Source organism: Hippoglossus stenolepis, chromosome 15 (assembly GCF_022539355.2).
Source record: "Hippoglossus stenolepis isolate QCI-W04-F060 chromosome 15, HSTE1.2, whole genome shotgun sequence".
Classification (NCBI taxonomy): Eukaryota; Metazoa; Chordata; class Actinopteri; order Pleuronectiformes; family Pleuronectidae; genus Hippoglossus; species Hippoglossus stenolepis.
In genome coordinates this window covers 23,176,428-23,197,613 of record NC_061497.1, presented here as the reverse complement: position 1 = coordinate 23,197,613, position 21,186 = coordinate 23,176,428, and the positions used below count along the sequence as shown (strand labels likewise).

Here is a 21,186-nt window from a genome sequence, read left to right as displayed (position 1 = left end):
GCAGAAGGTGCATTCTGAGATAAAACAGGGTAATTCCACTCCACAATAATCACAGGGGTCCTATCAAGTCGATAACTGCAGTTATAGCAAATGTCTCTCGGCGCAGACCTGGCAATTTTCTCTGCTGCCGCCGCCGGAAACCCATTTTGCTGGAGGAAAGGGGGAATTGGTGGGTGCCTAAAGTGAAATTTCCCAGGAGGACTGCGACATATTGTGAAAATCACTCGTACGGGAACGTATCCAAGTGATTGTCACTCACAGGAGGGCGAGTTTGGTAACAATGCCGTGTGCACTCACAGGAACAAATGCGCTGCGAAGTTGAGAGGGGCAGACGTGTCAGCTGAAACCACCGGTTAGACTCAGGCTGGAGATTTTATTCGTTCATGGAATTGATGCTTAGTTTAATGCAGGAATTACACAGTAATAAACAGAGTAAATGATTTTCATGCTTGGATTTATTCAAGTTCTCGTCTCATCCAAGACCAATTTGTTTCAGCTTTTGTTTTTCCTCCTTCTTCAACAGTAAATCATCGGAGGATTCTGCTCGTCAACAAATGTGTGTAACAAACCAAACGAGTCCCGTTCAGGAACAAGGTAAACACAGTTAGAGGCAAAGGATCAATGACCAGCTCCACAGGAAGAGAGGATCCACCAAGTCCTGACGGAGGCTGATTTAATCCTGTAAAGTGTCAGAAAATACATTTCCTCCCTCTTTGTGTTGAACGCTGCACTCGAACGGATCAGAAAGACGAACGCCCGGCTGACCCATGAGGACAAACATCTACATTTGTCTTCGTGTCTCCAAAGAAAGGAACAAATAACAATTTAATGATATGCTTGGAATGCAAACGGAGACAGTGCAACTCACTCGTTCTCAGCCTGTGATCTTTAATTTGCTATAAAATAAAGAAGAAATGCAATAAATGGTTGTGTAGCAGACAAAGCGTATCAGGGTCCATAGACTCATCACTGGACGAGCTCGTGTTGGGGAGACATCACCATGACGACTAGAATTCACACGTTTCCTGATGAGCTTCGGTAGAGACAGATTATTTATGTGGTTGAGACGAACCACCAGTGACTGATAAGAGGAGACGGGAGACTCCAAACCTGAGAGGTGTCCCAGTGGCCGCAGAGCAGGGGAACCCAAATACTGACAAACATGACAACATAACATTTGCAGCCTGACAACATCCTGCTGTTTCAGAGAGAGGACGGTTATTACCTCCACCTCCGAGCTGGACAGGGCAGAAAACCTGTGTGAGCGACACTGTACGGAAACAACTGGATGGATTAACATGAAACTCGGAGGAAAGATGGATTAACAGGTCAGGGAAGGAGCCATTAAGTTATGATGCAGATGAGAGGGCGGATCCAGGAGTTGTTTTATCCCTTAATTCATGGAATAATTCATGGAGCTGGATGAGAAATATCTGACATGTTGGTGCAGCTTGAATCTAAAGGGGCTGTTTGGTGGAGGCGGAGGTAGAATCTCCATCGAGCGACGTAGCGACCGCTGAAGTTCGCTCAGACACAAGCGTGTGGACGTGGTCGTCTTCCCTCCGCTCGTCTGGTCACTCGTCGTCTCAGATCCAGAACCGAGCGGCCGACGTGCAGAACCTCTTTTCTCAGCATCCTCTGATGTGACGAATCCCCACTCCGACAGGCAGGGCTAATTCAAATGATAAGCATTTCTCTCTCCAGCAAAATTAATTTTGATGTGTATCTGGCAGGCAGAGCCGAGCTATCACAGCCAGGCAGCTGGCCCCGGGCCCAGGTAGAGCTCTCATTATTTTCTAATTAGACTTTACAGTATCTGTCTTGTTCAAATACTGTAAAGATGAAACAGAACAAGAAGTTCGACCAAGTTTGTGTTTAAACTTAAAATGCTGATGTCGGTCTGAATAAATCCAACAAATGCCAGTTAACTTATTTTTAATCCTACTCTGGGATCGTAGGAGATTTTTCCAGAGCAGTTTTTAAATCAGGGCATCGAACGGAAGCTCAGAGAATAAAGTTGCAGATATAGTTTTTATTCTACAGCAGCTTCATCGTTTTTATGTCCATGATTTTTCCAGGATCCTCTCCGTGTATCTGTTGGTCGACAACTCTGCTCTGGAATAATTCATATTTACCTCCAGTGAAGGAAAACAGTGTTTTTAATACAATCACCAATATCTCCAGATGCAGCTGATTCTGTTTTTGTGCTGTTTTTGATTTTACAGCAGGACTGTGAATGTGGGATTTGAAAATATTGAAAACTGAAGCAGTAAGCAGTGCAATCAAACAACAATGGAGCTCAATAGGAAATAAAGATGAACGTCTCCACTTCCTCCAGTTGTACAGAACTGTTCAGTTGTGATTTATAGATTTATTATTCACCATCAAATGTGTGGACAATAAAAAGTAATGCTGTGTTCACGTTCACGCAGCCATCGTCAAATGCAACCTCCGAAGGACGCAGATCCTGAATCTGGACACAGCTGCAGAAAATATCAAAATAAAAATCGCTTGTTAACTCGTCAGCTGTTTTAAACCTGCTGGTGTCAGTTTTAATCTAATTAATTACGTCTGTTTATAAAGGTCCAAGCAGCAGCTTGTTCATGTTTCTGTTCCCCTCTGCGTCTCTGTGGGGATCGTACGACTCCGTTCACAATACAAACACTTGTTGATTTACCAGTGTCTGATGTTATAAAGGCAAAATAAAAGAATAATCTGCACCCAAAGTCCATCTGCTTCCACGTTATTTATGCAAAGAGTTCCTGTTGAACCAGGGACCAGAGCTGAGGATACATCATCGTTCTGCTGCTGTCACATGACGCTGCTTCCTGTTCTCAGGGTGATGCCGTAATGACTGGAGCTCTGCTGATGTGGAGGTAATGATGTCATTTGTTTGAATTACGACGAGAAACAAGATGAGGGGCTGTACTCGCCGTCAGGTGACGGAGACGCCCTGGCACGTGTATTTCATCTGTGGGTTTACACAGTTTGATTCGGAGCACGGAGAGCGGCCGTAATTTACGACTGTTTTCCCCGAGAGTGCAGGTGAAACTTTGATTGGTTGGTTTGGAAAATGAAAAAGGTGGAAATCAAAGTTGTGGGAGGATCTGGGCGCCTGTCGGGGCCCAGACTGAGTTATTGCTCCGGAGCTGCAGACGCACAGGCCTGCGCTCGCTGCCTCCTCTGCCACAGCCGGGAGATTAGACATATTCATCACAGGGAAAACAATTGGTCTTTCATTAACGACGTCATTACACTGATGCTATAATTCATTAAGCTGTGGGCTTTGTGGAACATCTTTGAAACAATTGTTGATGGATGTGCGCTTCTTATCTGAAGCGGCTGAGGTTTCAAATTGCAGCCAAACCAAAGCTCTTTGTGTCAAAGTGACATCGGAGTGGCCGTGGCTGTAGATTGAAAGTCCATTAAAGTGTTTTTGTTTGTTGTGGCCCATCGACTACAAACTTTATTGCTCCTGGTAAAATGCTTTCTTCATCAGAAAACTACTTTGAAAACCTGCATCTGCGACAGGAGACAGACTCTGAGGGACTCTGAGGGATTTTAGTCAAATATCTGCAAGATTGGATGTTGAAGAAAATATTGTCATCTTTGTATTTTTCCAGAAGAGGCCATTAGAGGAAGTATTTACTGTTGACTGTGAATAAAGATGGATGACGTGTCTCCCCTTCAGGCTGTTTCATCCTGTTTTCATATCAGCAAACAACAAATTAATACCAAACTTATGAGAAACATGAACACTTCACAATTATTTGAGGCCTACTTTTTTTTTTATACTTCGCTTCATGTCCCACCTGCTCACATGGAGGAGGAGGGGTTTATGACCAGCCACCAGGGGCGGATCCAGATGTTGTGGCTTCACTTTTAGGAGACGTCATGTCGTCCATCTTTACACACTAAAGATCCGAGGACCACGCTCACTCCCCTAAAGTGGAAACCTGCAGAAATCCCAAACTCTTGATCATTTCCCAAAGTTTCCTGCTTCTTGTCCACAACACAAAGGTTGTTTGGTCTGAAAACTAAATCTTGAAGGTCACATGGAAGCACTTTCTCTTTCTGTCTTTCCCCTTAGAGCAGCAGCGGCCATCTGGCTACCGAACCATTCCACCGGCTATTGTCTGGACGTGAACCATGACTCAGCAGGAAGGGCGCAAGCTGAGGTCAGCTGAGCTCCGGGCAAGGTCACCTGCAGGACCGCATGAGCTCGACTCCTCAACCAGGGCGCACACACTCACACACTCACACACACTCACACACTCACACACACTCACACTCACACACAATCACAGACACACACAGATGGCTAAACGGTCCCTGAAGCTTCTGTCGATCCATCTGTGGATTATTCTTATCGTTTCCAAAAAGGTGATGACATTGATTTTCCGGGGTTTGGCTGAGAGTGTCTGACTGATGCTTATCTCAGGATCCAGCACATCACCTGTCGGTCAGTGTCGAGTCAAATCCAAACCTACTCACGAATTAGAGATCCAGTATTTATCGTTTAACCTGATGCACATTTGTTTTTAAATCGGTCCAAACTTTGTTTTTATGTACAAAGAACAAGAACTTTGAACGTATATATATAAATATATAATAAAATATCTCTGTGAAGAGAAGGAGCTTTGAAAACAACATCACAACATCTGTCAAAACAAAGATTAAAAGCAAAGAGCAAGTCAGAAGAAGCTAATTATACTCTGAGGGCCTGTGTGTTGAGATATCGTTTGAAATCTGAGGATTCGCTCTCAGGAAAAGTCAGTTTGCACAAACTTGTGACACATGAAGTCACTTCTGACTATTTGGATTATCTCTTAACCGTGATCCTCTTTACGTCAACGGGAGAAGCAGGTTTTATTCGTCGCCTAATTCTGCAAGGAAACGTTCGGTCTTCGAACTTCCTTCCATTGTTTTTGTGTGATCCTTTCAATTGAATCAGGTTTAGTATTTTGGCCATCGTGCGTGTTTCCATGGTTTCAGCTTCTTCTTAAAAAGATGTGCAAATTGAATTTCCCATCAGAGGTGACCATGAACCAAAGATTGAGCTCAAAGAAGCTGCTTGACGACACATGAAGAGCCAACGACACAAAGATGCATTTGGCTGCTTTTCTCCTCCTGGAAAGTGGCTTCAGATGAAATCCTCTTTGTGTCCAAACCTCGGCAAAGTTAAACGTCCTGTTTACTGTTAAGTCTGTGTGCCGCTCGGCTGCTGCTTCCTTCTGATTCCGGCTCTGCGCTTGTTCTCCGATCAAAAGACGTCAGGAGCGAATCCCCCCCCCCCCCAGTGTCCCACAAGGGTTCATGTTTACAGTCGAGTGTTAATACCCCACAAGCCGCTGTGAAAACACAATGTGAATAAAAAGTGTAAACAATGGTTTTTTTTACAAGCTGTTTGTGAACTTTAAATATTTTTACTAAACTGTAAACAACCATAAACTGAAGTAATTTCATATTTTCTGTCAACACAAATACTGTGACTCATGAGCACAGATTTTATTTTGTTTCCTCACTGGGTTTTTTGTCGTCCCGTTAAAAAGCCCGTAGATTGTTTCAACTCATATTTTGATGATCACATAATATTTATCACAGGAAAAAAATGTGGATTTGTAATAAACCATATTGGCAATAACTGCAATATTTGTTATTATCATCTTAATAATAAAGTGAGTAAAATAATTGAGTGTAAATCAGGTGACCGGAGTCAAACCTGTGATTATGAAAAACTGTTGTTTCACAGCGGGACTTGGAGAATGTCATCCCACTTGTGATATTAAATCTTCGACAGGAACGTCCACCTCTCTCCACACACACATTATTTTAATTAGGTGTTTTTAATTACCTGCCAATTTTCCGTTTGATTTAATGTCAAATGTATTTATGAGCATTCTGGACGATCTCTCAATACTTGGCTGGGCTCCGGCTCAGATTCTCGGCCAGTAAAGTCTCCAGCCTGACAGCCCAGACTTAGAGCCGCTGTCTGCTTTAGCGGAGAGATGTATTTGGTGCCGCAGTAAAGTATTGAACTGTGCGAAGCTGGTGTCACTGCGAGACGGGTGATGCTAGTTAACCTGCCGTGATGAACTGCTTCAATACCATTTGTCCGGCAGCAGAGTGCGAAGCTCCACGAGAGTTCGGCTCCTGCAGGGGAGAGAATAATAATAAAATAAAACCTCCTCCAGACGGCACTAAATAGTGTAGAAGGTCAGATTTATTTCAAACATACATCACGATTACAGCATCCAGCGAGCAAGAGGAGCTCAAACAACCTGCGGCCTCTCTGCACCGAGAGGATTCTCACAAATTACTGAACATGTTTCACCGGGTTCCAGATAACTGAAAGATTTATGGGCCAAAGAATTAAAACTTGAGGTTTTAATGCTACAATATGAAGAAAACAATTAAATAGTAGTTGTAATTATATAGCAAGGGCTTCAGGCTTAAAGATCAACACATCAACAACACGGAGCCCATACATTGATAAATGGATGTACATGAATAATATCGTTAAAAAATAAAAAACAACAAAGCGTTAAAATGTGGTTATTAGGAAAACATCCTCCATGAACACATGGTGGAATTATCTAAATTAAGCAATTAGCAATGCTGCAATGCAATTTAAAAACAATCATATAATAATATTAAAGCTCACATAAATACAGAAAGTACTATTACATTCATAAAAACAATAAAATTAAATATAATAGATCAAATTAAACACAATAAAACACTAAAATGTAATAAAACAAAAATAATTAAGGTTAAGTTTGTGTGTATTGTACAAACTGAGGTTTAAAAATAAAAAAAGAGAATTAACATGCATGAATCAACTGTTTGTGCAGTTTTAATATATTATACGTGCGGTCCTGTTTACATTGTACATATATTATATTTATATTGCATGTTCACTTATATATAACTTTTTTACTGATGCTCATTATTTCATGGTCCCTTTTTCTTCCTGTAACACGGTAAATAACGTTTTATCTTATTTTATCCTGAATCTGAAACCATCTTGAACATCAAGCTTTGTTTTACTGAACAAAAAAAATGAATCCGATGAGAGAAGATGAGTTTGTTTGTGTTGAATCCGTTTGGATCTGTGTTTCTGCCTCTGGACTTCTGAAGGTCTCGTGATGTTCACTTTCTGCAGTCGAGCCGTGACCTTGGACGGACGAGCTGTGAGTGGAGCTAAATGTCAAGTGACCGGGAGACGACCACAGCTGGATAATATCGAGTGACATTTACTGTAGGAGCACGTGCTCCAGTAGCTCGTCTGAGCAAAGTCCACTTTCTGGAGCAGTTTTAATGCAGCACACGTTTCACTTTTTATCCCTTTTACTCCATTATATTGGGATAAATTCATGTTGAGACCTTATACATGTTAATTTCTACTGAATGTGCTTCAATACGACAACTAATCCTGCTTTTTGTCAAAAGGTATAAATCTGACGGTTCACATATAACACTTCAAATTTCAAACATTCTTTCTCGGGTAAAAGTGAAAAGAGCAAAACGTCTTTCTTACGAGACAATTAATGATGAAAAGTCAGAGCATTGAAAGACTGATTGATGGATTGATTGATTGATGGATTGATACCTGATGTAAGTGACTCATATCTGATCAGAACTGGGATCAATTTATACCTGAAATTTTAAAAAATCCACTTTTGTGCACTGAAGAGAGAATTAAACTTGAGGGAAAACACTTAAATGAGACACATGACACTCATCTGCAGGTTGATCCTCTTAATTAGTGTTAATACTTCTAAATGTTCAAGTTCTCTAATATTCAGAAACACTTTCTCAGACTGTCCATCGCTGCAGCTCCTCTTTTCAGCCTCTGTCTCAAACACTGGGTTTCAGCTCCTGTCTCTTTAAGACCCCCTCCCTGCTGATAACGCCCAGTCCGCTCTGATTGGCCGGCTGCTCCACTCTGCTGCGATTGGTCGACCGCCTCCAGCGTGAGTAGGAAGTGTCATCCTCCGCTGTGACTGAACCCGTCTTTGTTTGAATGGACATGATGAACTCACTCCCGTGTGGCGAGCAGCGATCTTCAGGGGTTTTTTCCGTTGAGCTGCGTCGTGAATCTAAAAAGAAACGACGCACTGAGATCTCCGTGGTTAAAGGAGACGTTTCTCCTCTCGGCCTCACGTCAGCCGAGCGGCGCTGGGACGGCACACGGCTAATAAACCACGCTGAACCCAATCTCTGCACTTACGCTGCAGAACAAGTACAGCACGGCTTGTTCTGACCTCCCTCCTCAGTGTGATTGATTCCCCCAAGGCTTGTTACTCCAGACACAGAGGATAAATACTCCACTGCTCCTCTCAACGCACCGTGGTTCGAGGCCTCGAAGGCACCGCACAGCGTGTTTATGTATTGATATGTTTGGTAGTCTCGTGACCCTGAACCCAAAACAGCCCGTTGTCACATGATGCACGAGTTTACCTTTTGAATGTGAACAGTTTAACCCGATAAGTAATATTCACATCTACGGCAGATCCTACACGCATCAGGGGAAAATCATTTGAACTAGATCACAGGCAGATCAAAGCATTTCAATCCCCCCCCTAGTGGCTGGCTGCAGTATAGGCCATAAGCCCTGCTTCCTCCACGTTAGAAGATGGGACATGGACCACCAACAGTTCTTATCACACTGATGTTTGTTTCTGATGAGTTATTTGATGATACAAAAAGAGGATGAAACATTGTGATTGACAGCTGAGACTGACTCATGATTGGTCGGGCCATGTGAGTAGGCCGGACCTCGCTGCTGTGGCTCCACCCCCCATGAACGACTGCAAAGCCTGACTCAGGATAACGTCATCGATTCAAGATGGCAGCGCTCGTATTCGGGATATTTCACCTTTACTTCTGGATAGTGGGAGGAGTCAGAGACATGTCGTATATGTATGATCTCGACCGATGCTACGCTAACTGTTCCAGCTACTAAGTGCGACAGACATAGCAAACAGTGTTTGTACAAAGCTGACCTGAAAAACACTTTAACCTTTATCTGAAAAAAAGCACCTGAGACACATTTTTCACTTAGTTTTTTTTAACAGATGAGTTTCAGGGGGAAAAGGTCGGCGGCCGCTCGGCCCCACGTCAGTGATGAATGCTGATGTGATTTAAAGGGTTTTCTGTTTTGTGCGGTGAGTCTCTGCGTGATGAATACTTAATTCATTACTCGCCACTTTCAAAGTGCTGCAGGATTGATCGCACAATAATAACACAGGCTCATCGATCGCTGCAGCTTCTACAGTAGCTACACAAAGTCATCAGGCGCTTCTTCTGCTCGTGGTGTTCATGGGTTTATGTGTAATTAAGAGTTTCACCCACACTGAATAATGTGAAATGAAACTGCCCATATGAGACTTGTTTTTAGACATTGTTTTATTGGTTTGAATATGTTAAGATTTCCCACGATGCTCCCTGGTCACGGACACAACAACCCTCTAAGTCTTCATCTACACAAATATTACTCATATCTTTTCTACTTGTACGTGTCACTACTACAGAGTTTTGGACAAACATCATCAATTATATTTTATGCGTCATGAGAGATGTTTTAATGGTTAATGCCAAGACGAAGTCAAATTCTCCGCACGTCTCCTGTGCTGCTTGTGTCCTGCAGTGAGCGACATCAACATTTATTTGCCTGTGCCGGTGCTTTTCCTTTACACACCTGTCCACCTGTCCACATACATTGGCCTTTTCAGTGTTGTTTAGTGCATATATTGAAAATTGTCACTTACGACAAAAGACACAACACAAATCCTCGAGGGTAAAATGCCCTCATGTGTGTATTTACCTCAACTTGTCCGTCTGCCCGCACACAATAACCCCACAGTGACAAATTAGGATAAAAAAAAATGTTTGGTGACTCCAGGGACAAATACACATTTCCTGGTTGACAATTTGTCATTTAATTAGCAAGCACACAATACCAGCAGGATAGGCACCCGCCTCGGCTGTGCCATCCATCATGAAAATATGCCACCAGTAATATGCATCCATAATCATTCTCTGCAGACGGAGAATAGGAAAACAATGAGCCATCTTGCATCTCCCCTCTCTCCCTCCTCGCCCGAGGCGAGGTAAAGGTTGGCTCACTGTTGCCATTTAGAGGACATCTATTATGGAGACGTCAGGCCGGGCTCCCACCAAGAACCTCCAGCAGGCAGACACAAGTGAACTTTGTTGCAGCACTTCTCTCCACCTCTCCTGTCACGCTCGGCCTTCGGATCTAATAAAGTCGAGCTGACGTGAAAAACAGCCTTTAATAACAGAAGTGACCTTTTAGCAGGGGAAGTGTGTGCATGTGTGCGGATGCGCGGCGGGAGACGGTGGCGGTGAGTTGTCGGGATCATGGGCTCAAATGGCTGCTCCATTTGCATGCAAAATGCATGGCTCTGTGTACGCAGGCGGTCTCGCTGTAGGGAGGGAAACATAAATCTGAAAACACGTCCTCCTTTTCCTCCTCCGGCCTCGCACCTGCGCCAAGAGGCTATTTCCAGCAGCTACAAAAGGCTTCTCTGGAAAATGTTGGAAATTAAATTGTAGTTCAGGAAGGCAAGAGGCTAACGAGTCTTTTAATAACACAGATAATCAGCTTCTCACCAACATGACAAGAGTCCATCAATTAAGTGGCAGCGTTAAAAGACTAATTTAAATCTTAACGTGTTAAGAAATTCACCTTCAGTCTATTTCAGCATCAAACCTAAACCGAATCAAGTCTTTATAATAACTCTATTAACACAGAACCTTTCAAAAACATACACAATCTAAGACAACAAGCAAAATATTACAATATCATTAAAAGTCAAAGACAGCAAAGAATGAAGTAAAACATTTAAACTTCCAATATTTAAATGTTGGAAAGGTCGACTGCAGTTTGGTTACTTATTGATATTTATTGTCTGTAGTTCACACCACAGGATTTTTAGACAAATTTTGAAAAGTTGCTGACAGAAGCTACAGATTAAAACTAAATCAGCGTATGTAATAGAAATGTGGGAACTCAATTCAAAAAGCTCGTCAACACGCCTCCTCCTGGATTTCTAGTCGGCTAAATATCTGGATGAGTCAAAGACACCTAGAGCCAATCAGAGGTGAAGGCTGAATAAACACACCAGAGTAGTTTGTCTGGTATTTCATCCCGAGTCACTAGGAACTCACCAAACTCCTGATCACAAGACATCCACGGAAGATTCCACAACTTTGAAAGTTCTGTAGTCCGAACTTCACCAAACTGAAAACTGAAGCCTTTCTGACAATAAGGCAAAGTTCTCCCAACAGCTCCTTTTGCCTGGAAGTGAAGTTTGTCATATCTTTCTTAAAGAAGTTTAAAATAATCATCTGGATTACCTCAGCCAGATTGAACTCATAGGGCCAAGCAGTACAGCTGTATATACACTTACATCACTTTGAAAACATGAATTTGTGATTGTCAGCTTTGGCTTAGATGCTTTTAATTAACGCTAGGTTGCTGTAGCAACAAACAACCCTGACTTTAGTACAAACTGTCTTCATCCAAGTCGTCAGCCTGTTGGACTTACGATTCTGTCCACCTACAGAATGCAAGTCCACTTTTCACACTAGTTTGGTCTCCACCTGCTGATAAGAAATATATCTGGTGATCGACTCCACTTTCCTCCGGAGTGGGCTCATGTTTTCATGTCCCTGTTTGATGCTGGGTGGGTTCACAGTGGGTTCTATCAGAGCTTGTTCTGCTGAAACCATAAAATAAAACTGTGCTGAGACCGAACTCTACAGTAAATGAACCAATAAACCAGAACACTGATTCACGAGAGGCTCTGACGAGCTGAGATTTCTCTCTGGATTAATCACCAGCAACACGCTTCACATTTCCATCATTTTATTCAATAAATGAATAATGCCGACTGCTGTTATTATAGAATATTAACATCATGCATCAGCACTTCATGGCAATAATGTGGTTTGAATTGGACAGACACAAAAGAGCGATTTCAACACGACTAAATACAACAAGTAAGAAAAACAACAATCTGAAGCAATGAAAAACAGGGAGGGGACAGAAATACCAGAATTCCTTTGTCTCCCACTTTTCTGTTTAAAGACTAAAATCAGATTGTGTTGATGCTGCAGCTGTTTTATTCTTCTCTGGCTCGGATGAAGTGATTATTATCAACATGCTGAAGGAATAAAGTTCGGAGAGCGATGCAGCCAAGAGGAGGTTGTAACGGCCTATTTCAGCCTAGCACTTCCTAGGTCCTTAGCGTCCGTAGCCCTATCGTCGAGTGTACAAAGTCAAAGTATTTAGCCCGTTTGCTCAGAGGAGGATTCACGGTTGGAGACGCTTTAAAGGCGACAAACAAGAGAGTGATCAATTCTCAGGGTTTGTCTCGGCAAAATCCGGTTACACATAGGTTATGACTCTACACCGACAGATAAGCTATCACTCTTAAGGAACGAGGGGTTTTACAGGATTACGGTAGCTGGAGTTGTTGTACTGGGCCAGTCCTGGCACAGTCCTAGGCCTGTAAGCGTCTTACTTCCTAGTGTTTCACAATGTTCAATCCGCTGCTCATGGCGGAAGACTCCTAGTGAGTCCCATACCTCATAAAACACAGTTAAGGTGACCAGGTACCCGTGGATACCCCCTCTTCAGACAGACGTCTCTGGCGTAGACAAGCGTGGGTCCCAAGGAGGCAACTGGCTAGAAAGTTTTGTGACTGTTACACAATGGGTAACAGCAAATTTATTTAGAAGATACAGATTTTCCTGTGCTAACAAACTCTTAAGTCGAGTTCTATCGCTTCAGTTCTTATAAGTGATTTCAAGTTGAAAAATAAAGTCAGTTCCTCGGTGAGGTTCTGAGATGCACACAGAAAGAGCAGAGGGAAGAAGGGGGGGGGGCTGCTCAAAATGTCACAGTGGTTATATCCTGTCTGTGGCCGGATGTCACGACCTAATACGGTACAATGACTTGATGCTCACACAACATGAGCAGATGAACATCCTGTACGCTATCGTACAGGATGTACGCTAGCGAGCAAAAAAGGAGACGAGGACATTTTTCACGGTGAAGGTACTTTCGAACATGTATTGCACTTCTGCTTGTGGTTTTAAGAGCACACGTACATGGAACATTCACACATAGCTCAGCATTTATGCAACAGTGTGTGTGTGTGTGTGTGTGTGTGTGTGTGTGTGTGTGTGTGTGTGTGTGTGTGTGTGTGTGTGTGTGTGTGTGTGTGTGCGCTCGTAGACAGCACAGGTAACATTAGCCATAATCGCAACAATTGTCCCCCCCCCTGTGCAGTGCTGAGTTTGGTGAAATTTGGACATTCGATTCATCCAATGTGAATAAAAATTGAACAAAAAAGCGACGATTGGAATTTTTTATTTAAGCTAATTCAGTTTGATTTGATGGAAAAAAGTGATAAATCAGTGAATCAATGTTAATTACTCGGTAGGATTAACATGTTTTTGTATGATTTTCAGGTTTCATTTAACAATGCCTCTCCCCACAGAAAACCATCAGCACAGAACAAGGTGTAGCAGGGTCTCGCAAGACAAGTGCAAGAGCAGAGAGAAAAGAGTTCTTGTTTGAACCATCTTCACGGCAACAAGGTGCAGCTCAGAGTCAACGGGTCAGAGTCAACTGGTCAGAGTCAACTGGTCAGAGTCAACGGGTAGATCAACTGGTCAGAGTCAACTGGTCAGAGTCAACTGGTCAGAGTCAACTGGTCAGGCAACAGCTGGTGAAGATTCCGAGAGCTATGCCGGTGAAGAAGATGATTACAAGGCCTCCTCTGTGAGATTTCCTACCCGAACCAAACAGCCGATCCATCCTCCTTGTTCAAGAATCCAGCCCAGGAGATTATTTTTGAAAAAGTCCACAGTCCAATTCTGGATCACCATCACTGACTGAGACAGAGTCATCACCATTCTGTCTGCCATTCTGTCTGCCATTCTGTCTGCCATTCTGTCTGCCATTCTGTCTGCCCTTCTGCCTGCCGCACTGCCAACAACATAGAGTAATCTAGCAATCTTCTCCCAGGTGATGCCATCCTGAAACATGTTGTTAAACAGCTGATTCAACATAGCCTCTAACTTCTTCTTGGCCCCTTCCATTCTGCCCTGCTTGAAGATTTGTGCAAGCGCACCTATTGCATCTTGGATCTCCTTGTCATCCTTTACTTTGTCACCAATTTGGCTGATCATTGCGCACAGCTCCTTCAAACGCTCTTCCTCCTGCTCATTCTTTACTTCCACAGCATCGGGGGTGAGGGACGGGACGTCCTCTAAGGGTATGTCTTCCAGCTCCTCCTCAACGACCTTCTTGATCAGGGCCTCTGCTATCCTCTCAACAGAATCCTTGCCTCCACACGCCATGGTTAAAAAGTAAAAGCTTTTTGACAAAAAAACTTCAAGAGAAACTTCTTCAGAGACTCTGCTTCTCTTCAGTGACGCTTAACAACTGTTCTTAACGGTCCAGTCGAGCTGTGTGTGTGTGTGTGTCTGAGAGAGAAGTGGATGTTAGTAAGTGAGTCATGGGTGGGGGCAGGCGGAGCCCCGGGGCGTGCGTGCATGTGTGTGTGTGTGTTTTATCTGGGCACACACACACACACACATTCGCCCGCTCCTGGTATTTCATGATGGCCTGATACGATGATTTAAAAAATGAACGTTCACTCACGTTCACGTTCATCATATGAAAACTGATTCGTTAAGTTCACTGTTCGTGAAAAATATGCGCGACATGCAGAACACTGCACAGGGAGCCGCTGCAGAGGGGCTGAGGAGCCGCGGGTTGCTGACCCCTGACCCCTGACCCCTGACCCAGACTGACTGGCTGGTCTGAAGAGTAACCAGCACTCGTTAGTCAGGACAATAAGCATCATTTCAATAGTCTTATCTATTTATATCCTTTTAGAGACATTGTGCTACTGCTCATCTTTTCTATTTTATCATATCAAATAATCAAAGTTCAAAGTGTTTTATTTGTCATATATACAGTCCTGTACAATGAAATTCTTACTTTGCCTTGCAGTAAACGTTTGAGCGTGAGTTGTCTGACTGAAACATATTTACAGGTAAACTTAGCCATCAACGCAAAACAATTACCCCCCCCCCCCGAGAAATGTGGCAGGAGCGCCACTGTTCAACTTTATTATCAAACTCAAACTATCAAGACACTGATGACATCACATCTTGTGATAGTTGAAATAGTGAATGAATAAAAATTGAACAAAAAAGCGACGATTGGAATTTTTTATTTCACACAAACACTTCAAAGATGATGATCTCCATCAAAGTAAAAGCACAACATTCATTTGGTTGTGAAGCTTCATATTGATCTGAATTACAGAGCTTGTTCTTTAAGATGATGTCGGTTGATTAACAGACGTCTGAAGCAGCTCACATGCAAAGTATAGAAAATAACAGCAGTTCCTAATCATTAAAGTTATATAGGCCACAAACGTGAACAGTAATAAAGCAAATTCAGTTTGATTTCATGGAAAAAAGTGATAAATCAGTGAATCAATGTTAATTACTCGGTAGGATTAACATGTTTTTGTATGATTTTCAGGTTTCATTTAACAATGCCTCTCCCCACAGAAAACCATCAGCACAGAACAAGGTGTAGCAGGGTCTCGCAAGACAAGTGCAAGAGCAGAGAGAAAAGAGTTCTTGTTTGAACCATCTTCACGGCAACAAGGTGCAGCTCAGAGTCAACTGGTCAGAGTCAACGGGTCAGAGTCAACGGGTCAGAGTCAACTGGTCAGAGCTGGTCAGAGCCAACGGGGAGTCAACGGGTGAGTGGTCAGAGTGTCAGAGCCAAGGTGGAGTCAACGGGTTGGAGTCAACGGCCAGAGTCAACGGGCTGGCAAAGCCAACGTCAGAGTGGTTGGAGTCAACTGGTCAGAGTCAACGGGTCAGAGCTGCTGGTCAGAGTCAACTGGTCAGAGTGCCAGGTCAGAGCCACAGGTGAGTCAACTGGTGAGTCAACTGGTCAGAGTCAACGGGTGTGAGTCATGGTGAGAGTCAACGGGTCAGAGTCAACTGGTCAGTCAACAGCTGGTGAAGATTCCGAGAGCCATGCCGGTGAAGAAGATGATTATTCCAAGGCCTCCTCTGTGAGAGCTCATGGCAGAAACAAACCGCAGATCCATCCTCCTTGTTCAAGAATCCAGCCCAGGAGATTATTTTGAAATAGTCCACAGTCCAACTCAGGATCGCCGTCACTGACTGACACAGAGCCGTCACCATTCTGCCTACCACCTTGCCAACAACATAGAGTAAACCAAGAATCTTATCCAAGGTGATGTCACCCTTAAAAATCTCATTAAACGTCTCATTAAACATCTTCTTGGCCCCTTCAATTCCCGCCTGCTGGAAGTCTCATGCAAGCCCATCTATTCCATCTTGGATCTCCTTGTCATCCTTTACTTTGTCACCAATTTTGCGGACCACTGTGAACACCTTGTTCACAAGCCCTTTCTCCTGCTCATTCTTTACTTCCACAGCATCGGGGGTGAGGGACGGACGTCCTCTAAGGGTATGTCTTCCAGCTCCTCCTCAATGACCTTCTTGATCAGGGCCTCTCCTATCCTCTCAACAGAATCCTTGCCTCCACACGCCATGGTTAAAAGTAAAAGCTTTTTGACAAAAAACGTCAAGAGAAACTTCTTCAGAGACTCTGCTTCTCTTCAGTGACGCTTAACAACTGTTCTTAACGGTCCAGTCGGCGGAGCTGTGTGTGTGTGTGTGTGTGTGTGTCTGAGAGAGAAGTGGATGTTAGTAAGGGAGTCATGGGTCAGGTAAGGTGGGTTTCCGGGATCCAGATCAACTTTCTGTTTCACTAAAATAGAAACCAGTTTGATTCCCAGTTGGATTAACCCTCCACTGTTTAATATTGTGCAATAAAAGCTGCATTTTCTGATTGAATGCAAAAACTCGTGTGATGGAAAATTCCACTGATCAATGTCTTACTACTGTTTTTCCTATTTTCTGTGCACTTAGCTGAAGTAACCTCAAAGTTCATGCCCGTACTTGTTGATTTTACCTCCTCTTGGTGCATTCCTGTGCAACTGGGTGCTGGGGTTGATTCCTCTTTCTGTAGCCAGTGATGACAGGAAGCAGATGTTTCCTGTCTGCTTTCTGTCTTGTTTGTCCTTTTAACTACTCCTTGTAACCTCTGCAGAGCTAATAATTAAAACTCAAAGACAACTCCGGTCATCATGAAATGACATTCATTTGAAATTGACATTGTGAGGATAATACTCAGTTGCCATGTGTCAGCATGGACGTTGTCATGGTTTTGTCTTCGGACTGTTTATTGTCGCCTCTTTATGAAGAGTGTTTTCAGTTTGATTATCACCTCCTTGTGTTTCATGTCTGTCCCCGTGTTTGTGTTTGTATACGACTTGTTCCTGTGTCCCATGTTTTCCCACTCCCCGTGTTCTGTTTCCTGTTTTATTTTGTAGTTTCTGCTCCCTGTGTGTTTTCTTTCTTCACTTCCTGTCTTGGTCCTGTTTCCCGCCCTTGTGATTGGCTGCACCAGTCCTCATGTGTTCCACCTGTGTTCAATAGCCCCCCCTCCCTGTGATATAAGTCTCTGTGCTTGTCCTGGTCGGTTGGTTTTGTATGCCTCGTCTCCTGTGCTTGTCGTCCTCGGCATCATATCCGTCTCCTGTAAGTTCCGGTGTTTTCCCCGTGAGCTCTTTTTTTTTCAGTTTAGGCTTTTGAGTTCTCTCTGTTAGACACTTATCCATTAAAATGACACTTTTAGTTTAAACCTCTGCGTCTTGGATCCACCTGCTCAACAAAACCCTGACAGACGTAACTCATCAAGACAAAAACAGGGTCATTTTAGGTATTTTTTTTTTTAACATTGGACAGTCGAGCGAGCTGTTTAAATAGTTGTGCAGCTTCAACACATTCAATCCAAGTCTTTTTGAGACAAGTATAAATGAAATATGTGAAGTAGGACAGATATGAGGGAACTTTAGAGCCTCAGAGTTACTTACACTTCCCCCATAATCGAAGATGAGGTGAAGAAGCTGAGTTATTCTCACCGGGGTGTTTGTAGTTTGACTTCAATCAGGAGAGACTTCATTTGAAGAATGAACAGAACATGTTGCCAATCACAAAGAGATTTAATTGATGTGATATAAATAAGAGTACGTTTGGGGTTTAGACCCCCTCGTGATGTCATCACCGTTGAAAGGGGTCATAACCACATACAGGTGCATCTCAATAAATTAGAAAATCATGGAAAAGTTTGTTTATTTCGATAATTAAATTCAAAAAGTGAAACTCATATATTATATAGATTCATTACACAGAGTGAACATGACATTTTCTGTGTGGTTGAGACAAAGTACAGCACATGGACACATTACAACTATACATGAGGCCAAAACATTTGTCCTGAAAAAAGGAAACCGTAATTTTAAAGTGTGGCAGGAATAGCTTTAGATGAATGTTAACATAATTAAGACTGTACATAGTATTTTAATGTTTTAAGGCCTTAAATTGTGGTAATTTAATTTACAACTTTTACGTGTTTACAGTGTTTATAATCCACGTCTGAACTGTAGCTTCATACAGACACGAGACTGGCATCAGTATTTTAATTTCTTTCTTGGAATAAAGCAAAGTTAATGTGATTTGTTGCCATGGACTCAAACATGTGTATTTTTGGTTTTGGTTTTCAAGGTGGAGGACGACTGAGTTCTTGACACGATGTCAAACTCCACAACAGCTTGAACTCAGTCAAACCTGTCGACCCAGACTGACTGGCTGGTCTGAAGAGTAACCAGCACTCGTTAGTCAGGACAATAAGCATCATTTCAATAGTCTTATCTATTTATATCCTTTTAGAGACATTGTGCTACTGCTCATCTTTTCTATTTTATCATATCAAATAATCAAAGTTCAAAGTGTTTTATTTGTCATATATACAGTCCTGTACAATAATTCTTACTTTGCCTTGCAGTAAACGTTTGAGCGTGAGTTGTCCGACTGAAACATATTTACAGGTAAACTTAGCCATCAACGCAACAATCACCCCCTGAGAAATGTGGCAGGAGCGCCACTGTTCAACTTTATTATCAAACTCAAACTATCAAGACACTGATGACATCACATCTTGTGATAGTTGAAATAGTTCAGTGCTGAGTTTGGTGCAATTTGGACATTCGATACATTCAATGTGAATAAAAATTGAACAAAAAGCGGCGATTGGAATTTTTATTTCACACAAACACTTCAAAGATGATGATCTCCATCAAAGTAAAAGCACAACATTCATTTGGTTGTAAAGCTTCATATTGATCTGAATTACAGAGCTTGTTCTTTAAGATGATGTCGGTTGATTAACAGACGTCTGAAGCAGCTCACATGCAAAGTATAGAAAATAACAGCAGTTACTAATCATTAAAGTTATATAGGCCACAAACGTGAACAGTAATAAAGCTAATTCAGTTTGATTTGATGGAAAAAGTGATAAATCAGTGAATCAATGTTAATTACTCGGTAGGATTAACATGTTTTTGTATGATTTTCAGGTTTCATTTAACAATGCCTCTCCCCACAGAAAACCATCAGCACAGAACAAGGTGTAGCAGGGTCTCGCAAGACAAGTGCAAGAGCAGAGAGAAAAGAGTTCTTGTTTGAACCATCTTCACGGCAACAAGGTGCAGCTCAAGTCAACGGGTCAGAGTCAACTGGTCAGAGTCAACTGGTCAGAGTCAACTGGTCAGAGTCAACGGGAGAGTCAACTGGTCAGAGTCAACTGGTCAGAGTCAACTGGTCAGAGTCAACGGGTCAGAGTCAAAGGGTCAGAGTCAACTGGTCAGAGTCAACTGGTCAGAGTCAACTGGTCAGAGTCAACTGGTCAGAGTCAACTGGTCAGAGTCAACGGGTCAGAGTCAACGGGTCAGAGTCAACTGGTCAGAGTCAACGGGTCAGAGTCATGTGGTCAGAGTCAACTGGTCAGAGTCAACTGGTCAGTCAACAGCTGGTGAAGATTCCGAGAGCCATGCCGGTGAAGAAGATGATTCCAAGGCCTCCTCAGTGAGAGCTCATGGCAGAAACAAACCGCAGATCTATCCTCCTTGTTCAAGAATCCAGCCCAGGAGATTATTTTTGAAATAGTCCACAGTCCAACTCAGGATCCGTCACTGACTGACACAGAGCCGTCACCATTCTGCCTACCACCTTGCCAACAACATAGAGTAAACCAAGAATCTTATCCAAGGTGATGTCACCCTTAAAAATCTCATTAAACGTCTCATTAAACATCTTCTTGGCCTCCAATTCCGCCCTGCTGGAAGTCTCATGCAAGCCCATCTATTCCATCTTGGATCTCCTTGTCATCCTTTACTTTGTCACCAATTTTGCGGACCACTGCGAACAGCCTGTTCACAAGCCTTTTCTCCTGCTCATTCTTTACTTCCACAGCATCGGGGTGAGGGACGGGACGTCCTCTAAGGGTATGTCTTCCAGCTCCTCCTCAATGACCTTCTTGATCAGGGCCTCTCCTATCCTCTCAACAGAATCCTTGCCTCCACACGCCATGGTTAAAAGTAAAAGCTTTTGACAAAAACGTCAAGAGAAACCTCTTCAGAGACTCTGCTTCTCTTCAGTGACGCTTAACAACTGTTCTTAACGGTCCAGTCGGCGGAGCTGTGTGTGTGTGTGTGTGTGTGTGTGTGTGTGTGTGTGTGTGTGTGTGTGTGTGTGTGTGTGTGTGTGTGTGTGTGTGTGTGTGTGTGTGTGTGTGTCTGAGAGGTGTGGATGTTAGTAAGTGAGTCATGGGTCAGGTAAGGTGGGTTTCTGGGATCCAGATCAACTTTCTGTTTCACTAAAATAGAAACCAGTTTGATTCCCAGTTGGATTAACCCTCCACTGTTTAATATTGTGCAATAAAAGCTGCATTTTTCTGATTGAATGCAAAAACTCATGTGATGGAAAATTCCACTGATCAATGTCTTACTACTGTTTTGACTATTTTCTGTGCACTTAGCTGAAGTAAACTCAAAGTTCATGCCTGCTTGTTGATTTTACCTCCTCTTGGTGCATTCCTGTGCAACTGGGTGCTGGGGTTGACTCTCTTTCTGTAGCCAGTGATGACAGGAAGCAGATGTTTCCTGTCTGCTTTCTGTCTTGTTT

At 42.9% G+C, this 21,186-nt stretch overlaps 1 protein-coding gene and 2 pseudogenes across 2 annotated transcripts; all 3 read right to left on the bottom strand.

The window, feature by feature from the left end:
* Window positions 1-13,389: 13,389 nt before the first annotated feature.
* LOC118122657 (apoptosis regulator BAX-like) lies at window positions 13,390-20,707 on the bottom strand. 2 transcript variants are annotated; one of them, XM_047343675.1, is made up of 3 exons: window positions 20,674-20,707; window positions 13,735-14,485; window positions 13,390-13,680 (listed from the first exon to the last, which is right to left on the bottom strand). In XM_047343675.1, the coding sequence occupies exon 2, from the start codon at window positions 14,398-14,400 to the stop codon at window positions 13,804-13,806; it is 597 nt and encodes a 198-aa protein (XP_047199631.1). In that variant the 5' UTR covers window positions 14,401-14,485; window positions 20,674-20,707; the 3' UTR covers window positions 13,390-13,680; window positions 13,735-13,803. The 2 variants fall into 2 exon arrangements, with proteins under 2 accessions (XP_047199631.1, XP_047199630.1); XM_047343674.1 differs by lacking the exon at window positions 20,674-20,707 and having other exon boundaries at window positions 13,735-14,540.
* On the bottom strand, window positions 16,080-16,668 carry LOC118122344 (annotated as a pseudogene).
* Window positions 19,905-20,592, bottom strand: LOC124854923 (annotated as a pseudogene).
* Window positions 20,708-21,186: the final 479 nt, after the last annotated feature.

What these genes read in the sequence shown, in the direction of transcription:
- LOC118122657 (XM_047343675.1), bottom strand. Translation starts at nt 14,400, where the DNA reads ATGGCGTGTGGAGGCAAGGATTCTGTTGAGAGGATAGCAGAGGCCCTG.